Raw genomic sequence first — 15,791 nt, 5'->3', positions numbered from 1 at the left:
CATAAGGTGATGGATGTCACGTGCGCGCGCGCGTGCCCTCTACCCTCTAGCCCTCATCCATATGCTGATGGATGTTGCTTGCTTGAAATAATACCTTGCTCTACTTCATCAAAGTTTCTCTTCTCCAATTCGAACTTGTAAGCCCTCAAACTTCTTTGGCCTCAGTTTATCAATAAAGAAAGTATGCGCCTGACACCTAATTAACCACAAACAATGGACAAAAATGGAGAGGGGGTTTGAAGAACAATCTCATTATTCTCCCCAAAACAGGGACAGCTGTCGCATATCAAAATTTAGCAAGATATACAAAGCAATTTTGACAACTCTCGGGGCACTTGTGTCACAATGAAGACCTTGCTTGACCTTCATTGTCCAATTTTTCACGACGGTAGCTCACTTGAGTCTGAGAAAACGGTCTTCTCATTTGACGTTTGCAGCTGCCTCCTAACTAATGCTGCGTAAATACCAGCCCTAGCAAGAAGCTCCTCGTGAACACCCCTTTCAACAATCTGCCCATCAGCCACCACAGCTACCACATTGGCACTCTGCACAGTTGAAAGCCGATGTGCAATCACAAGAACGGTTCGTCCCTTCATTAAACGATCCATTGCATCCTAGCAAACAACAACACTTCAGTGGTGGAGAGAACCCTCAAGGTACTTCAAATAGACCCTAACAGGGCTAATAGCAAAGGAAAAAAAAAATTGTAGATGGAAGCACAATCAAGTACAGAAGATCAATGGATTTTCAAGGAGTCCATCCACAAAAAAGAGTTGCAGTAGGTGACAGAAAATTTTCTTCACCCGCCGCAAATGATGGGTATGAAGACTTAGAAATACTTGGAGAATAATGAATAGCATTTGGGCATACCTGCACTAAATATTCACTCTCAGCATCAAGTGCACTGGTGGCTTCATCCAGTAGGAGCACACACGGATCCATCAGCAGTGCACGAGCAATTGCAATACGTTGCTTTTGCCCTCCCGATAGTCTTACACCCCTTTCTCCAACATGAGTGCCATAGCCTTCAGGAAACCTTGAAATGAACTCTTGGGCATTTGCCATCTCCTGCAATTTACAAGAGATTAAAAAGAAACTTGGAACTCTTAATATTCACATTTGTTTGTTGAGGACTGTAATCTTACTGCCACTCGCTGAATTTCTGCTAGAGGGACCTTATCCTTTCGCCCATATGAGATGTTATCTGCTATTGAGCAGTTGAACAAGACTGGTTCTTGACTCACAATGCTCACCTGATTCCAGAAGAAACTATAGCCACCTGAAAAAGATAGTGATGCAAATATGACAATGCATCCATAATTTCCCTACCTTCTCGTGCAGGTGTCGATGTGATATTTCCGGTAGCAATACCCCATTCAACCGAATGCTTCCTTTCTTGGGATCATAAAACCTCTCCATTAAGTTGGCAATTGTGGTCTGAAAATTTTTAGTGATGTATGTTAAAAAAAGGCATGACCAGTCAGAAATCACAAAAAATAATGAGCTTTACAATGGTTTACCTTCCCTCCTCCACTTGGACCAACAAGGGCAACTTTTGCGCCCGGCTTTAACGTCAAAGAAACACCCTATTTTCTCAAATGAAACCAATAAAAACACTGTCAATAGCAACACTCTTTCATATGATATGAATTGGGCCAAAGAAACATAACAATTAGACTACCTTCAGTATAGTGTCATTGGGTCGTGATGGATAAGAAAACCACACATCTTCCATCTCTACCTCACCTTCATCCCCATCACTGTTTCAAATTTCAAATGAATGACCATGAGCCTTCTACCTCTCGCTTGCTCGCTCCTACCTCTCTCTATAGCATCACTATAGCATTATGATACAAAGGGTAAGGAAATGAGAGAGAGAGAGAGAGAGAGAGAGAGAGAGAGAGAGAGAGAGAGAGAGAGAGAGAGAGAGAGAAATGAAATGTTATATTAATGTCTTCAAAAGGCCATAATGACCTATGAGACCCGAAAGTTACAAAGTGGTGGATCTATACAAAGTCAGAGTAACAAAATAACCTAACAACAGTACAAAACAAAGATATCTACTATGGGGGCCTAAGCTGGTCGATGTGAGCCAAGCATAAAACTAAGCGGGAAAATTTGGGTGGCTTGTTGGGATGGCTGAATCACAAGAGATCTAGCATCGGTCGTTGGCGAATCTCATCAATTTCCTCCATGGTTAGTAGTCTAACCGGGTGTCGTGCATGCTTGGCCAACGTGCTCCGGATTTTCTGTCGTAGAACCCGTCGATGCTGTGTATAGAGAGAGAGAGAGAGAGAGAGAGAGAGAGAGAGAGAGAGAGAGAGAGAGAGAGAGAGAATGAAATGGAATGATATATTAACGTCTTCCAAAGGCCAAAATGACCTATGAGACCAAAACGATACAATGATACCATGTCTCGATACAAAAACGAGATGCTAAAAATGAAACTAGGAGTGCTACTAGCTGATATGTGTGATCACTGATACAACAATGGGTGCCTAGTACAACAGGTGATATAATGGGTCATGAGTCTATCCTCATCTGTACTCTGGATGTCGAGATAGTATGGCTGGAATCCTCAGTTGCAGTCTCCGTCGATGCTGTGAAGCTCCTCTCCTTAGTCGCAGGCGTCTCGATCTCCCTAGCTCCAGTGCTTGATCAATGAGGGTACTGCGAGTGTGAGTATGAGCTGAGCTTTGCAGAAGCTACTGCTCTTCTGCCACTCCACTGTCTGGTGTGAAGAAATCGGTAATTCGTCTCTGGGATTGTCTCTCTTCACATCTCCTCAGTAAGTTGTCTCTGTGTCTGTGTAACTCAAGTAGATACAATCCAAGGCATCTTTGGTCCTGATAGCTCATGACTCTAGAGAGCGGTCCAAAGCCGTCCCTGAATAGACAATGGAAGCATCCCCGTATCTCGTAGTACACTGTGCACTTACATATATAATGCGTCTCCGTCTTGGCTCTGTATGGTACAGGCGGCATATAGGCTGCTAGTATCCCTCTGAATCTACCATTCTCAACCTCAAAACGGGGGGGGGGGGGGATGTTATATTGATGTCTTCAAAAGGCCAAAATGACCTATGAGACCAAAAGGTTACAACCATGTGTGACTCTAGTACAATGTTAAGGGAACATAAAGATAAAAATAAATGAGGGTACCTAGAGTGGGTAGATATGTAAGCGTAACCTACATCCTCATCATCATCAATATCCTCATCACATGAGAGAGAGAGAGAGAGAGAGAGAGAGAGAGAGAGAGAGAGAGAGAGAGATGAAATGAAATGTTATACTGATGTCTTCAAAAGGTCAAAATGACCTATAAGACGAAAAGGTTACATCTATGTGCAGCTCTAGTACTATGTTTGAGGAACATAAAAATAAAAATAAATTGACGGTACCTAGAGTGGGTAGGTATGTAAGCATACCCCACATCCTCACCATCGTCAACATCAGCATCCTCTAAGAGAAGAAGAAGAAGAAGATTGTTTTAACGTCGTAGGAAACTATCCCAAGAGACCTTAAAGATCTACCGACGAGGAGAGTTGTTGTAGGAAACTATCCCAAGAGACCTTAAAGATCTATCGACGAGGAGAGTTGAACGAGAGAGAGAGAAATGAAATGAAATGAAATGAAATGTTATATTAACGTCTTCAAAAGGCCAAAGTGACCTATGAGACCAGAAAGTTACAATGTGGTGGATCTGATACGAAGTCAGAGTCAGAGTAACAAGATGACAAAAATGAAATGACAAATGTCACAATAAAATACTATGGAATCCTAAACTACTAGGTGTGAACTAAGCAGCTAGCTGGGATAGCTAGATCACAAGAGATCCAGCATCGGTCGCTGGTGGATCTCATCAATCTCCTCCATGGTCAGTAGTCTGACCGGGCGTCATGCACGTCGAGCCAAAGTAATCCGAATCCTCTGATGCAGCCTCCGCCGATGCTGTGTAGTCCTCCGCAGTCGTGGGCGTCTGGATCTCCCTAGCTCAGTCACTCGGTCGATCAGTGTGCCTCTGGTGTGAGACGACGAGCTGTGCTGTGGTAGTAACTCCTCCGAGCGTCCAGTGGCAGCTCTAAAGAAATCTGTGATCTGTCTCTAAGACTGGCTAGCCTGTCCTCTCATCAGGCTCTCTCTGTGTCTGCGTAGCTCGAGCAAAAACAAACCCAAGCATCTCTAATCCTCGTACTGCATGACTCTGGAGAATGGTCCAAAGCCCTCTCTGAACAAGCAATGGAAGTGGCCTCGTATCTCGTAGTAGACGGGGCAGTGGCATGTGTAGTGCAACTCTGTCTCCGGCTCGATGTCACATAGGGGGCACGTCCTGGCCTCTGCTGGTATTCCGCTGTATCTCCCAGTCTCGATCCGCAACTGGTGTGAAGATGCGCGTATCTGGCCGATAGCACATCGTATCCCATGAGACAAGTGGGTGTCCATGTATCTGGGCCTCGTCACAAAACCATAAACCGTAAGCTGGAGGAGATGCTCTCTGTAGAAAGCCATCTTCGTGCCGAGCTCCTGTGCTAGTTGTATCCATGTCCTCCTGGTGTCTAGCTGAGTCACGTCCTGGCGAATGAGCCTGGTGATCTCGGACTGTGTAAGAGTCAGAGAGGGTGCATCCAGTGAGTACTGGAAGGGAGGCAATCTGTCTATGCTGAACCCATGCGCCTGAAACCATGATGTCATCTCCCCATACCAGCATGCTGTATCTCCCTGCATGGCTAACTGTCGAGAGGACTCAAGTGCAAGGTGGGCATATCTGTCTCTGGGAAGTTCCCACATGCGGTGTATGAAGGAGACAGATCTGGTGAGCGCCTCAACCACTAGTGGGGGGGCAGCTAGCTCTGCTCGAACAATAGCACGTGGTACTGAGGCCTTGGCTCTAATGAGCCGCGAGATCATAGAGACCAGAGGCTTCTCCATGTCCCCCCATCCATCACTGCGGCCTGTCCTCCCGTGATGATCCAATGAAGGTCCCCAAATCTCAGCTCCAAAAAGCAATGCAGAAGCCACCAAAGTGTCAAAGAGCCAAAGCTTCGTCTGAGGCTCCTGAAACTGAACCTGTGAACACATCCTTTCCAATCTACCCAATGCTGCATGGGCTCTGGTCAGTCTAGTCTCTGCTGCCCTCCTCAATGAAAATGCTGGCCCACTAAAAACCACTCCAAGGTAAGTGTACGCATCTGTATACTCCACATTCTCCTGGCCGTATGTGAATGCTGGCGCTGACCTCCTGATCCACTGTGGGGTGGTATTAAATACCATGACCTTGGTTTTACCAAGGTTGACGGACAAACCACTTTCTTGAGCAAACCTATTCAAAGCCGTTGCATCCCCTCCGGAGAGTCGGAGATCAACACAATATCATCAGCATATAACAATAATGGAATCCATGTCCCTGCCAGCTGTGCACCTCTATCACCATCTCTCTCAATGTAATCAGAAACCTCATCCACATACATACCAAATAGAGTAGGAGAGAGTGGGCAGCCCTGCTTCACCCCAATAGTGGAGTGAATCGGTGTGGATAGACCCTCTGAGGTGCGTACCTGCCCCACTACTGACCTGTATAATGCCATGACCCCCCAAATGAGCTCTGTGGGTACTCCCATCTGCTGTAATATGCGCATCAATCTAGCTCTAGGCACTGTGTCAAATGCTTTGCGGAAATCCACAAAGCTACAATAGATCCGTCTCTCGCGCGATCTACCCTCCTCAATGATGGCTTTGAGTGTCAAGATATGATCAAGAGTAGAAAAACCCCTCCTGAACCCTGCCTGCCCGGCTACGCATATCCCCTCCCTCTCTGCCCATCTACTCGGCTGCTGCTCAAGAAAAGATGCGTACAACCGTGCCAATGTGTGTCCAATCATGATAGTGCGATAATTCCCAAGCTCCATAGGGTCTCCCGACTTGAAGATAGGTACAATAGTAGATAGGCTCCAAGTAACAGGCAAGCCCTCACACATGGCACGGTTAAACATCACTGCTACAAGCTCTGCTAGTAGATCTCTGGCATGCGTGAAATGCTCAGCCACTAAACCATCATGATCGTATGCTCTCCCAGTTCTCATCCTGTCAATGGCCTTCCTCACCATCTCCGCGGTGAAAAAAGCACCTGTGTGTGGGCATGGATCGGGAGGATCGAGAAGGGGGGGCTGCTCAGGAACTGTGTACAGAGATGATGCGTACTGGCCCCAGTCCTCTGTAGAAGTGATGGCGGGGGGGGGGGGGGGGGAGAGTGCTCCTGAAAGAGTAGCCATGCCTCACGTGAGTCCTGACTCAAGAATAGCTGATATAGATCCTGCTCTAGCCGGGCCAAAAATGCCCTCTTCTTCCGCCGCACTAGGCGTCGGAAGTCAATCTGTGACTGTCTGTGAGTGATGTCCCCCAAAAGCACCTCCCTCTGAAGTCTAGCTCTAGTGTCCCGGCATTCCTCATCATACCAACTGTTCTGGGGCATGCTCCCCGAACGGCGTCTCTGCTCAGGCTGAGTATGTGGGTATGCCTCTGCTGTTGCGTCATGTAGTGTCTATGTTAATATAGTAGTAAGCTCCTCCAGAGGTTGCCCTGGCTCCTCTGTGCATAGGCATCTGTAGATCCCATCTATGTATACAGAGTCTGTCTCCCGTGTGAAGGTGTAGCGAGTAGGGGCTGCTGTCCGTAGCCTGTGTGCTACACTAAACTGAAAAGAGATAGTCATTGACACAAGAGCATGATCCATTGCCACACCAACAGGTCTTGGTCCAACCGTGAGATCCTGGATACTAGAGATGAGGGTCGGCTGTGCCATGACATAATCCACTGTGCTGGCTCCATGTCTGTGTGGAAAGCATGTAAAACCCCCTGAAGCGGGAAATCTCTGTAGGCCATTCAAGATGGCCAATCCATGTGCAATCCCCATGTCTATCAAGTGTCGTCCATACTCAGTGTGTTCTCCATCTTGTGATAGTTTGGATAGGCCTGTCTCTGCAGCATCCAACTCTCTCAGCATCTCCTCTGAAGTATCATAAACTACTGTCTGATGATGGGCAGTCCTAGCATTGAAATCCCCTAGAATGATGATGTCACCATCTCTAGAGAACTCCCATATGTCATCATCCAAAATAGAGAAAGGGGATTGTCCTCTGGGTGGTGCATACACTGACGTGCTCGGGGGAAAGTAGCAAATAGCAATGTAAAGATATCTGTCTCTCTGCTCTCAGTCTCACCCACATGTACCTAGCTTGCTCATCTCTGCGGGCTATATGTAGCAATGGCTGTAACTCCTCCCTGAATAACACTTCCACTCCTCCTGGTCCCCGCCCTCTATGCTCTGATCGTGTCTCCTGTCTATAGGCCGTCTCCCATCTATATCCACTAATGTGAGGCATAGACTGCCCAGGGGTCTGATGTGTCTCAGAGTAGAGAGAGAGAGAGAGAGAGAGAGAGAGAGAGAGAGAGAGAGAGAGAGAGAGAGAGAGAGAGAGAGAGAGAGAGAGAGAGAGAGAAATGAAATGAAATGAAATGTTATATTAACATCTTCAAAAGGCCAGAATGACCTATGAGACCAAACTGATACAAAAGTGGTGAATCTGTTACAATGTCTGGGTACCTTAGTACTAAAGTACTAAGTATGAAAAGTGTGAAAGTGTGAAAATAAATGTGAAAAACTAAATACAAAGTAATAAATAAACTTCTTAGGAGCATTCTAGGTGTCTGGCTAGAATTCTTCTAATCCTTTGTTGTAGTCTCCTCCGATGAAGTGTGCTTCTGCATCTTGGTCGTGGTCGTCTCAATTTCCTAAGCTCAGTCGCTCTGTCAATTAGCGTGCCTTTATTATCGTCCTCGGAGGTCAAATATGACCTATGGACCAAAGATACATGTGATGTATTATATATGGGGCTCATAAGTGATTCTCGATGCTCTAGAATTGTGGTGATGAGAGTCCCAATTGAAAGTCCACACTGTGGCTACGCGAGGAAAGTGTGAAGGTCTAAGTCTTGGTTGCAAAAGTGAGGAAAGCAAGTTCGGATGTGAGCAAAAGCTTCATATAGGTCTTTCTCTTCTAATTCGAGTGATGAGGACAGAAAGGGCAAGAAACGACCAAAGACCCAAAGATTGAGAAAGAACAAGAAGAAGGCCAAGAAAGCAGACCCTACCGCAGATCCCAACACTTTTCTGACAAGTTTGACGAGGATTCATCCTCTTCTGAGAGTTCGGACTCCGAGGACTAGATGTTTTATTCAAAGAGGAAGCATTTTTACAGAGCAAATCAATATGACTTTCTGGAAGAAAAAAAAGGAAGACAAAAGAATTCAAGGAAGGTGGACAAGCAATAAAATTTGATACTTTTTCAAGGTTTAGAGATGCCCATAAAGCCCCTGCCTTCATTTAGCAATTTGACATAGCTTTTTCTGGAGGGCGGTACTCAGGGCACTCAAAATTAGAAGGGCGGCATCTTATCTGAAAGGAAATGCACGGACATGGTGGTCCACTCTTCTCTTACAAAAGAAGCGCCAACCAAGTGGCTTAAATTCAAGAGACTTTTTTATCTCTTCTTGGCCCACTCAAGAGTACGAGCGCTATGTGATTATAGCATGGAATCATCTTCGGATGACTAACGGAGACACTTTGGATACATTCTGCGAAAGGTTTTGGGATGCTTTTCTACTTGCCTCTTCCTTCAAAAAGATCAGTTTTAAGTAGCAAATTGAGCGGTTTTGCTCTCAACTTCCTAAGGAGATTCGAGATTACTGTTTACTAAGAAATCCAAGTCCATCCAGCAACTGATGGGACATGCTAAGCAAGGGTTTTCTATGCATTTGGGTCACCTGACTTATCCCACAGATCAACAGTTACGCCAACGACCGGACAAAATCCGACAAATGATCAGAGAAGGAAAAAAAAGTTTCAAAAGAAGAAAGATACTCGTGCCCGTTTGACAGAGGATCAAAAATCCAAGTATCTCAAAGAAGGAAAGTGATTTGATTATGGCGAGCAAAGGCATATTGCCGCATGGTGCCCTAAAAAGCCACACAGAGCACCATCAGAAGATAGGCCAGAGAATGCCAGGGAAGCCGAGGAGTGGCAAAAAAGGAAAGACGAAAGCAGGACTGGTACCAGATTATGTGGGGACCGACACATATCAGATGGACGAAAGCACAGAACTTTGCCACGCATGGGACAAAGTACAAGACCAAGAAGCCCTCATCTTCTTTGACAAAGGAGCCAAGGCCAACTTCATGTCACCCAAATTGGCGGCTCCACTTGGAATTACGCCCAACAGAATGGGACCACAGACAAAAGCTATTCTAGCGGCACCTGGACGAGATGTTTCCATTACACCTGTCATTGGCAAACTTCGTTTGCATTGTGTCACGTGCACATCTAACCCTATGTGTACGTGGACAAGCTACTTCATGACAAGGGTTCAGTTAGCTTAGGCAGTGTTCTGGCACTTTTGTGAGTCTGTTCGCAGACCGTGCATATCCAGGCACTTAGAGTAGATGCATATCCTCTGGTTGCACCATCATGATCATCAGATTACCATCACAACCCATTAGGAGCATTTTTACAATGCACAGACCTATTTTAGCCATTTTTCACTTATTATTAATAAGTGACTTTGTTGGGAAACTGGGTAGGGCAAATTGGCTAAGGAACTATCTAAGAAAAGCTAGCGCTAGCACTTTCTGGCAGAAGAGGCAGCAGGAACCAAGTATCTAGCAGTGCACCTTCTCAGCAAGATCCCTGGCGAAACAGCCTAGCGTTTTCAGCATTTGCAGATCAGCCTGGCGACAACAGATTCCCTAGCGTTTTTGCAGCAGACAGCAGATCAGCCTAGCGTTTTTGCATTTGCAAATTACCATCAGCGTTTGCAGATTCCCGACGACAGATCCGCCACTTGCATCAGCGTTTTCAGTTTCCAACAATTAGATTTCGTGCCGCAGCGCCCAAACCTCGCAGATCTCACCTTACTGCAGCAGATCCTCATCGCACGAGCGTTTGCAGATTCAGCCCGCTATTCGCAGATTTCAGCATCTGCGTTTTCAGCGCATCATCGTCGCGTCGTCGTCATCGCCGTCATCACCGACATAGAGTCAGAATTCAGCAGACACAAGATTTGCAGATTCGAGCCCCTAGCGTTTTCAGTTTTTTGCCCGTCTCATTGTCGTCGTCATCGTCGTCGACATCCTGGGCAAGACCATTGCATTTAGACCATTGTATGAGATTTGTGCAATCAATAGCATAGACCTCTCTCGCCATAGAGAGTGGGGCCCTTGGAGGAGGGTTTGACAACATTCTGGTGTCGTATTATTCTCTCTATCTCTCAGTCTCAGCACCTTCATTCACAGTGTTTACCACTTTGTTTGTGATCATTTGCACTCTCTTACTAAAGGAACGGCAGGCTCTCTCTTCCGTAAGTAAAAGGAACCCTTGAGCACAACTCGGAGCACTCATCTTGAGCAAAGTTCAACATTCACTTCCGCTGCACCTAACAGATTGTCAGGGGTATTTAGGGCACGAGACCTTTTACATCATGCCTTTGGAAGGATGTGACATCCTCCTAGAATCCCTTGGTTCCACAAGAACAGTCCAGTGGTCGATTATAGGGCCAGGAAAGCGACTTTGAAGAATGAGAAGGGTAGAGGAACTGTACTTGATGTAAAACTGAAGGACAAGTTCGTCCCACTTGTATCGGCTTCGGCCATTTCCAAATTAATGAAATCTAGTCTTTTAGTTTTTACTCGATCTTCTTGAAAGATCTGAATGATGAACAACGATCAAATATGTCTGAATTGGAAAAGGAACGACAAGAATTTATGCACATTCAGGCTGATTGTTTCTCTGAAGGCCTACAAGGCGAGTTACCTCCACCTCGTCCTGAGGACCATACGATTGATTTGATTCCCGGAAGTACACCACTGAACCAGCCACCTTATTGAGTTAGCCGAGCCCAAAATGAAGAAATATTGAACCAAGTAAAAGAAACTAGAAAAAGGTCTCATTCAACCTAGCACTTCACCTTTTTGCTCTCCGGTATTGCTAGTATTGAAGAAAGACGGATCTTGGAGGATATGCATTGACTATAGAGCTCTCAATAAAATCACCATCAAGAACAAATTCCCTATTCCAAGGATCGATGCGACAGACTACAAGGATCCTCTTGTTTTAGCATAATTGATCTGAAGAGTGGATATCATCAGATCCGAATTGCTCCGGGGGATGTCTACAAGATAGCTTTCTGGACAACCTTTAGTTTGTACGAATATTTGGTTATGTCTTTTGGACTTACGAATGCTCCAGCAACATTCAACCGAATGATGGTTAGGAATATCCATCATGGCCTCAATAGAGAAGACACCTACCTAGTACTCTTTCCATCAACCTTGGATAGCTTAGCAAATAAATGGTAAAGTTAGTTTACTGAAAACCACTTTACTACTTGGGCAGTAGTTATGTGAAGCTTTCACACCATGTGAAGCTTTTACTACTTTCACTGGCCCATCCAATCGGCCCATTTTGTGCTACAAATGCGGTGAATATGGACATTACCAAAGCAAATGCCCCCTGCCAGAAGGGTCCCTTCCCTACCGTCATTGCCCCGAAGCTAATGATCACTATAGTTAGGATTGTCCCAAACTTCGCCCATCCACGTCCTTCGAGACCCAAGTCAAAGACAAAATAAATTTACCTTTCCCAAGATCAATCTGATAGCAGTTAGAACCATCCCTAAGCTACCACCTGTTGCCCATGTGGTTGCCCCTCAAGACAAGCTGCAGTTGGTAGAGGAGCATGCGGGTGTCCTCACTCGGGCCCAAAGGGCAGCTCTCAGACTTAGCATTCCGGCAGTTAAACTTCCTCACACATTATCTCACCAGTAAATACCCCTCTTCCAGAGTGATAGTGGATGGTGGATCTGGCATCAACCTCATGCTTGAGTTCACCATGTTGGCATTAGGTCTACAGTCTACCCAACCCGCCCCCTTCACAGTTACTTTGGCTGACCAAAGGACAGTCTACCCACTGGGCATAGTGGACAAGGTGCCTCTGTAGGTATAGGACTTCACCTTTAGTTTGGATTTTGTTGTGGTTCATCTTCCCCACGTTGAGGGAGGATTTCCTTTGCACATCGGTAGACCATGGTTACGGCACACTAAAGCACTGCATGATTGGGGAAATCACGCAATGTGATACATACTCCTAACTCTCCAATAAAACCCATTCGACTTGAAGGAGGCGTGGATCAATGGTGTAACATAGTTCCTTGTCGATGGAGTCCAATCCTAAACTCGAACAACCTACCCAACCTGATGGGTCAGAAGACCTGTTAGAGTGGTTGGAAGCTATGAAGTCTATGCCTTGTTATGGAGTCTCTATTCAATCTTTACTTCCGTCTCCAATGTTTCTACAATAGCTGAGCTCAGGGAGCCACTTCAGCCAGCAGTAAGTGTAAAGGTCACACAGGCTGATAACTCAGCTTCTCCCTTGGTGGAAGCCTTTGGCCATGGGGAGCCAATAAACCCTAAAGGAGGAAATAAGTCTCCTTTACTGGAGTTAGCCCCATCCTCAACCTACTGTGTGTCTCAAGTACTACCATTCACCGAGCTGCCCCAAAGATGGCCACAAGAAGTGGCTCGGGTTGTCTATGTTTTCCAAAAAGCGGCAACCTTTTCATCTACAAAAACATCTTCAGCAATACCCTCTCCAGAACCAACTCAAGAAATGAACTCGAGCGACTCTAACAACCCCCAACAAGTTCTTTCAGATGCAAGGCTGTGGGATCACTCGGTGTTGCTCAAGCATCCACATCTACAGCGCAGATCAAGAGGTGATAGAGCTCAAGCAGCTGGTGGAAGGGTTACAAAAGGAAAAGCAAAAGTTGCAAACAAAGCTAGAGAAAGCAAAAAGGGATGCTCAAGATATCTATAAAGATCTTGAAAGGGAGATTGATACATGTAGCAGGCTACAGTGTCACTTTCACAGGACACAGTTAGTGCAGTTGGTCTAGGCTTGTTCACACTGGACGGACCCTCTGGGCTAGGGAGTGACACGTGGCAAGGTACCGACGGTGGTCTAGTGGACATCGTGGCCAGCTCACCACATGGCTGACATTTATGAGCCCTTGGTGGCTCTTTATGGTGTGACATATGAGTAGTAGCGGTTGGTCATAGGGATTATCTTCTTCACCTCGGAGCCTCACGTAGTCGTTTAGAGTGAGTCTATACACAGAGCACGTCTTCACCATTCCGGCACATCTGAGCCTCAACACCCCCATTGTACCTGCGAGTCCTGGGCTAGAGCTGAGTGTGCTGCCACGCCAGAGTCTGTATCAGTCTTTGAGATAGTCGAGTCATATGTTCTGGTCTGCTGTTGTGCCTTTGTGAGCTCTGTTGATGTCTATTGTTTCCTTTCTTTTCAGTCTGTTTGAGTGAGATTGTCACGCACATTGCACTGAGGACCACCCACTGTAGAGAGCACTACACATTATCTGCGCTACAGGTGCTCTCATTTTGGCGATCACGGTGGGACCTCAACTAAAATCTCACTCTGTGAGGTACAAATCTTGAAGCTAGTTGGGTCTATCTAGCTTCGCCTACCTTGCCTTGCACTGTTCCTCTCTCGGCTGGTCCAACAGGTCTAGTCCTTCGCACTAGTCATCTCTCGCCCTAGTCTGGACCTCGTCCCTGGTCCAGCCCGGTCTCGTCCCTGGTCCAACCTGGTCTAGTCACTTGCCAGCCTGGTCTCGTCCCTGGTCCAACCTGGTCTAGTCACTTGCCTGGTCTAGTAGAGTCTAGACCTGTCTTCAGCCAGTTCAAGGTCTTCTTGCCCAAAGCTTGGTTGGGTTGGTGGTCACTGCATGACACATACAAGGCAGTCAGTAGAGCGTCAAAGCGCACTACTGAGCCCTCTGAAGTACTACAACAGAAGACGACCCTTGGAACCTGTTAGAAGTCCAGCAACCTCATCACCCATACCTCCACATATGACATCACCCATTCCTCCCTCCGGTTCCACATCTTCCAGATCACCTTCTCAATGGCTACTGAGCAACAGGCTCAACAAGGTAACTTACGTGACTGATCAAAGGGACATCAAAAAATTGCAAAAAGGATTAGGTTTTCTGAAGGCCCGCTACTGCTGCTCGCCCCCCCCCCCCCCTTTGCTGTTGCGCCATCGCTCTCCTCCCCCCCCCTCCCTCCCCCCGCTGCCCCTTCGCTGCCCCCCCACCCCCTTCAGCCCCTGCGCACTGCCTCTCAACCCACCCGCTGCCCCCCCCTATCTGCGCGCCCTGCCCCGTTAGCTGCCGCAGCCCGCTGCCCCCCCCCCTGTCTGCGCGCTGCCCCTTAGCTGCCGCAGCCCGCTGCCCTCCTCTCGCTCTGCCTTCCCCGCTCCATCCCCCCCGCTCGCTGCTGCTTGTGCACCCGCACATTGCACGGCTGCCCTCTTCGCCCTCGCTGTCTCCTCCTCATCACCCCCCCCCCCCCCCCCCCCCCCCCCCCCCCATCCGCTTCGCTCCCGAAGGCCCTATGCACCTGGCTCGACAGCACTTTCTCTTCGGAAAAGTGCCTGGCTGATTTGTTTGCAGGTTTCTTCTTCGCCGCCCGCTTCTTCGACTCAGCAGTAGACACAGATGGAGGCTCCAGCTTCACCTCAGAGGGACTCGCCTGAAGCCCCCTCGCCCGACCCCGCTGAGCCCACCATTCGACTTGCTCTTACGCCGGCAGAGCAAGCGAGCCTTGCCACAAAGGTAGAACGCTTGCAGGCGACTTCTGTCATCTGCAAGGTTCTCGGCACTCGTCCCAGCAGAGGAGAGCTGCGAGACCTTCTCCAGGCCCGCCTCCTCGCAGAGGTGGGCAAGATCTTGGATGTCCAGATTCTCGGACGGGGGTACTACCAGATTAAGTTCGAGACTTCCGAGATGGCCTCCAAGGTCATAGCTATGAGTCCATTGGCCATCCGAGCATCACGCGCCCACTTTCGACAGTGGCCACATGGTTTTGACTCGTCTTCGGATGTGCTAGTAGAGGAGGCGGACATCCCCATCTCAGTCTGCTTTCCAGGTTTACGGAGGGAGTACCTTCCACTTCTCTCCAGGATTGGCTCCGCCATCGGAACTGTCCTGGAGACACCTCGTACGGCAGCATCAGTAGCTGCCAAGGCGGCTGGCATCCCTTCAGTTCGAGTTTTGGTCAGAGATACCCACACGCTCCCGAAGGTCATCCTTCTGCCTCGGGTGAGTGGGGGTTGGTTTAGACAGAGTGTGGAGTACTCGGGTCTCTCGAACCAGTGCTTCATTTGCAGACAGATGGGCCACCTAGCGAAGGCCTGTCCACGGAGGAGACCACGACCCGCACCCCAGCCTCAGCCCCAGCCTGCCAAGGCTGGGCCGCAGCCACAGCCAGCGACACAGAGCACAGATTCAGCGCCACCCTCCGAGCCTGGGACTCCAGCGGAGGAGGGGTGGCAGCAGGCCCGTGGCCGTCGACGCCAGGGGCCACAGCGACAGCCTGGCACTCAGAGTGGCCCCCAGGTGCCTACTCAGCAGCAGTGGGTTCCCACGGGGAACCGCTTTGGTCCTCTTGAGCAGGAGGAGCCCCCTACTCTAGCCACCACCTCCGCTTCACCCTCGCCAGCCGCTCCGCCTTCCGATCTCCCCTCCTCCTCCTCATGCCCTCCCCCGCCCTCTGCTACCGCTCACTCCCCACCTCGCCCCCCCCATGTCTCTACCGCCCCACCCCGCTTCTCCTCTCCCCCGCCCCCCCCAGCCCCTTCTCCCCTTCCTCCTGCTTCAGTACCACA

General features: G+C 48.2%; 1 protein-coding gene across 5 annotated transcripts in view; it reads right to left on the bottom strand.

The window, feature by feature from the left end:
* Positions 1–235: 235 nt before the first annotated feature.
* The window catches only part of LOC147458245 (ABC transporter B family member 25-like), a 157,319-nt gene continuing 141,763 nt past the window's right edge, over positions 236–15,791 (bottom strand). For 4 of the 5 annotated variants that reach the window (XM_086512931.1, XM_086512934.1, XM_086512932.1 and 1 more), the window contains 6 exons: positions 1,682–1,760; positions 1,521–1,586; positions 1,330–1,437; positions 1,146–1,253; positions 871–1,068; positions 236–614 (listed from right to left, as the gene is read on the bottom strand). In XM_086512931.1, coding sequence (XP_086369057.1) covers positions 381–614; positions 871–1,068; positions 1,146–1,253; positions 1,330–1,437; positions 1,521–1,586; positions 1,682–1,760 — 793 coding nt within the window. In that variant the 3' untranslated portion in view covers positions 236–380. Of the gene's footprint in view, positions 615–870; positions 1,069–1,144; positions 1,280–1,329; positions 1,438–1,520; positions 1,587–1,681; positions 1,761–15,791 lie in introns of those variants that run through there. The other variant, XM_086512935.1, reaches the window with a different exon arrangement.

The sequence above is a fragment of the Adiantum capillus-veneris genome, chromosome 5, assembly GCF_014529385.1.
Source record: "Adiantum capillus-veneris isolate H3 chromosome 5, ASM1452938v2, whole genome shotgun sequence".
Taxonomy (NCBI): Eukaryota; Viridiplantae; Streptophyta; class Polypodiopsida; order Polypodiales; family Pteridaceae; genus Adiantum; species Adiantum capillus-veneris.
This window is presented reverse-complemented; position numbering and strand designations above follow the sequence as displayed.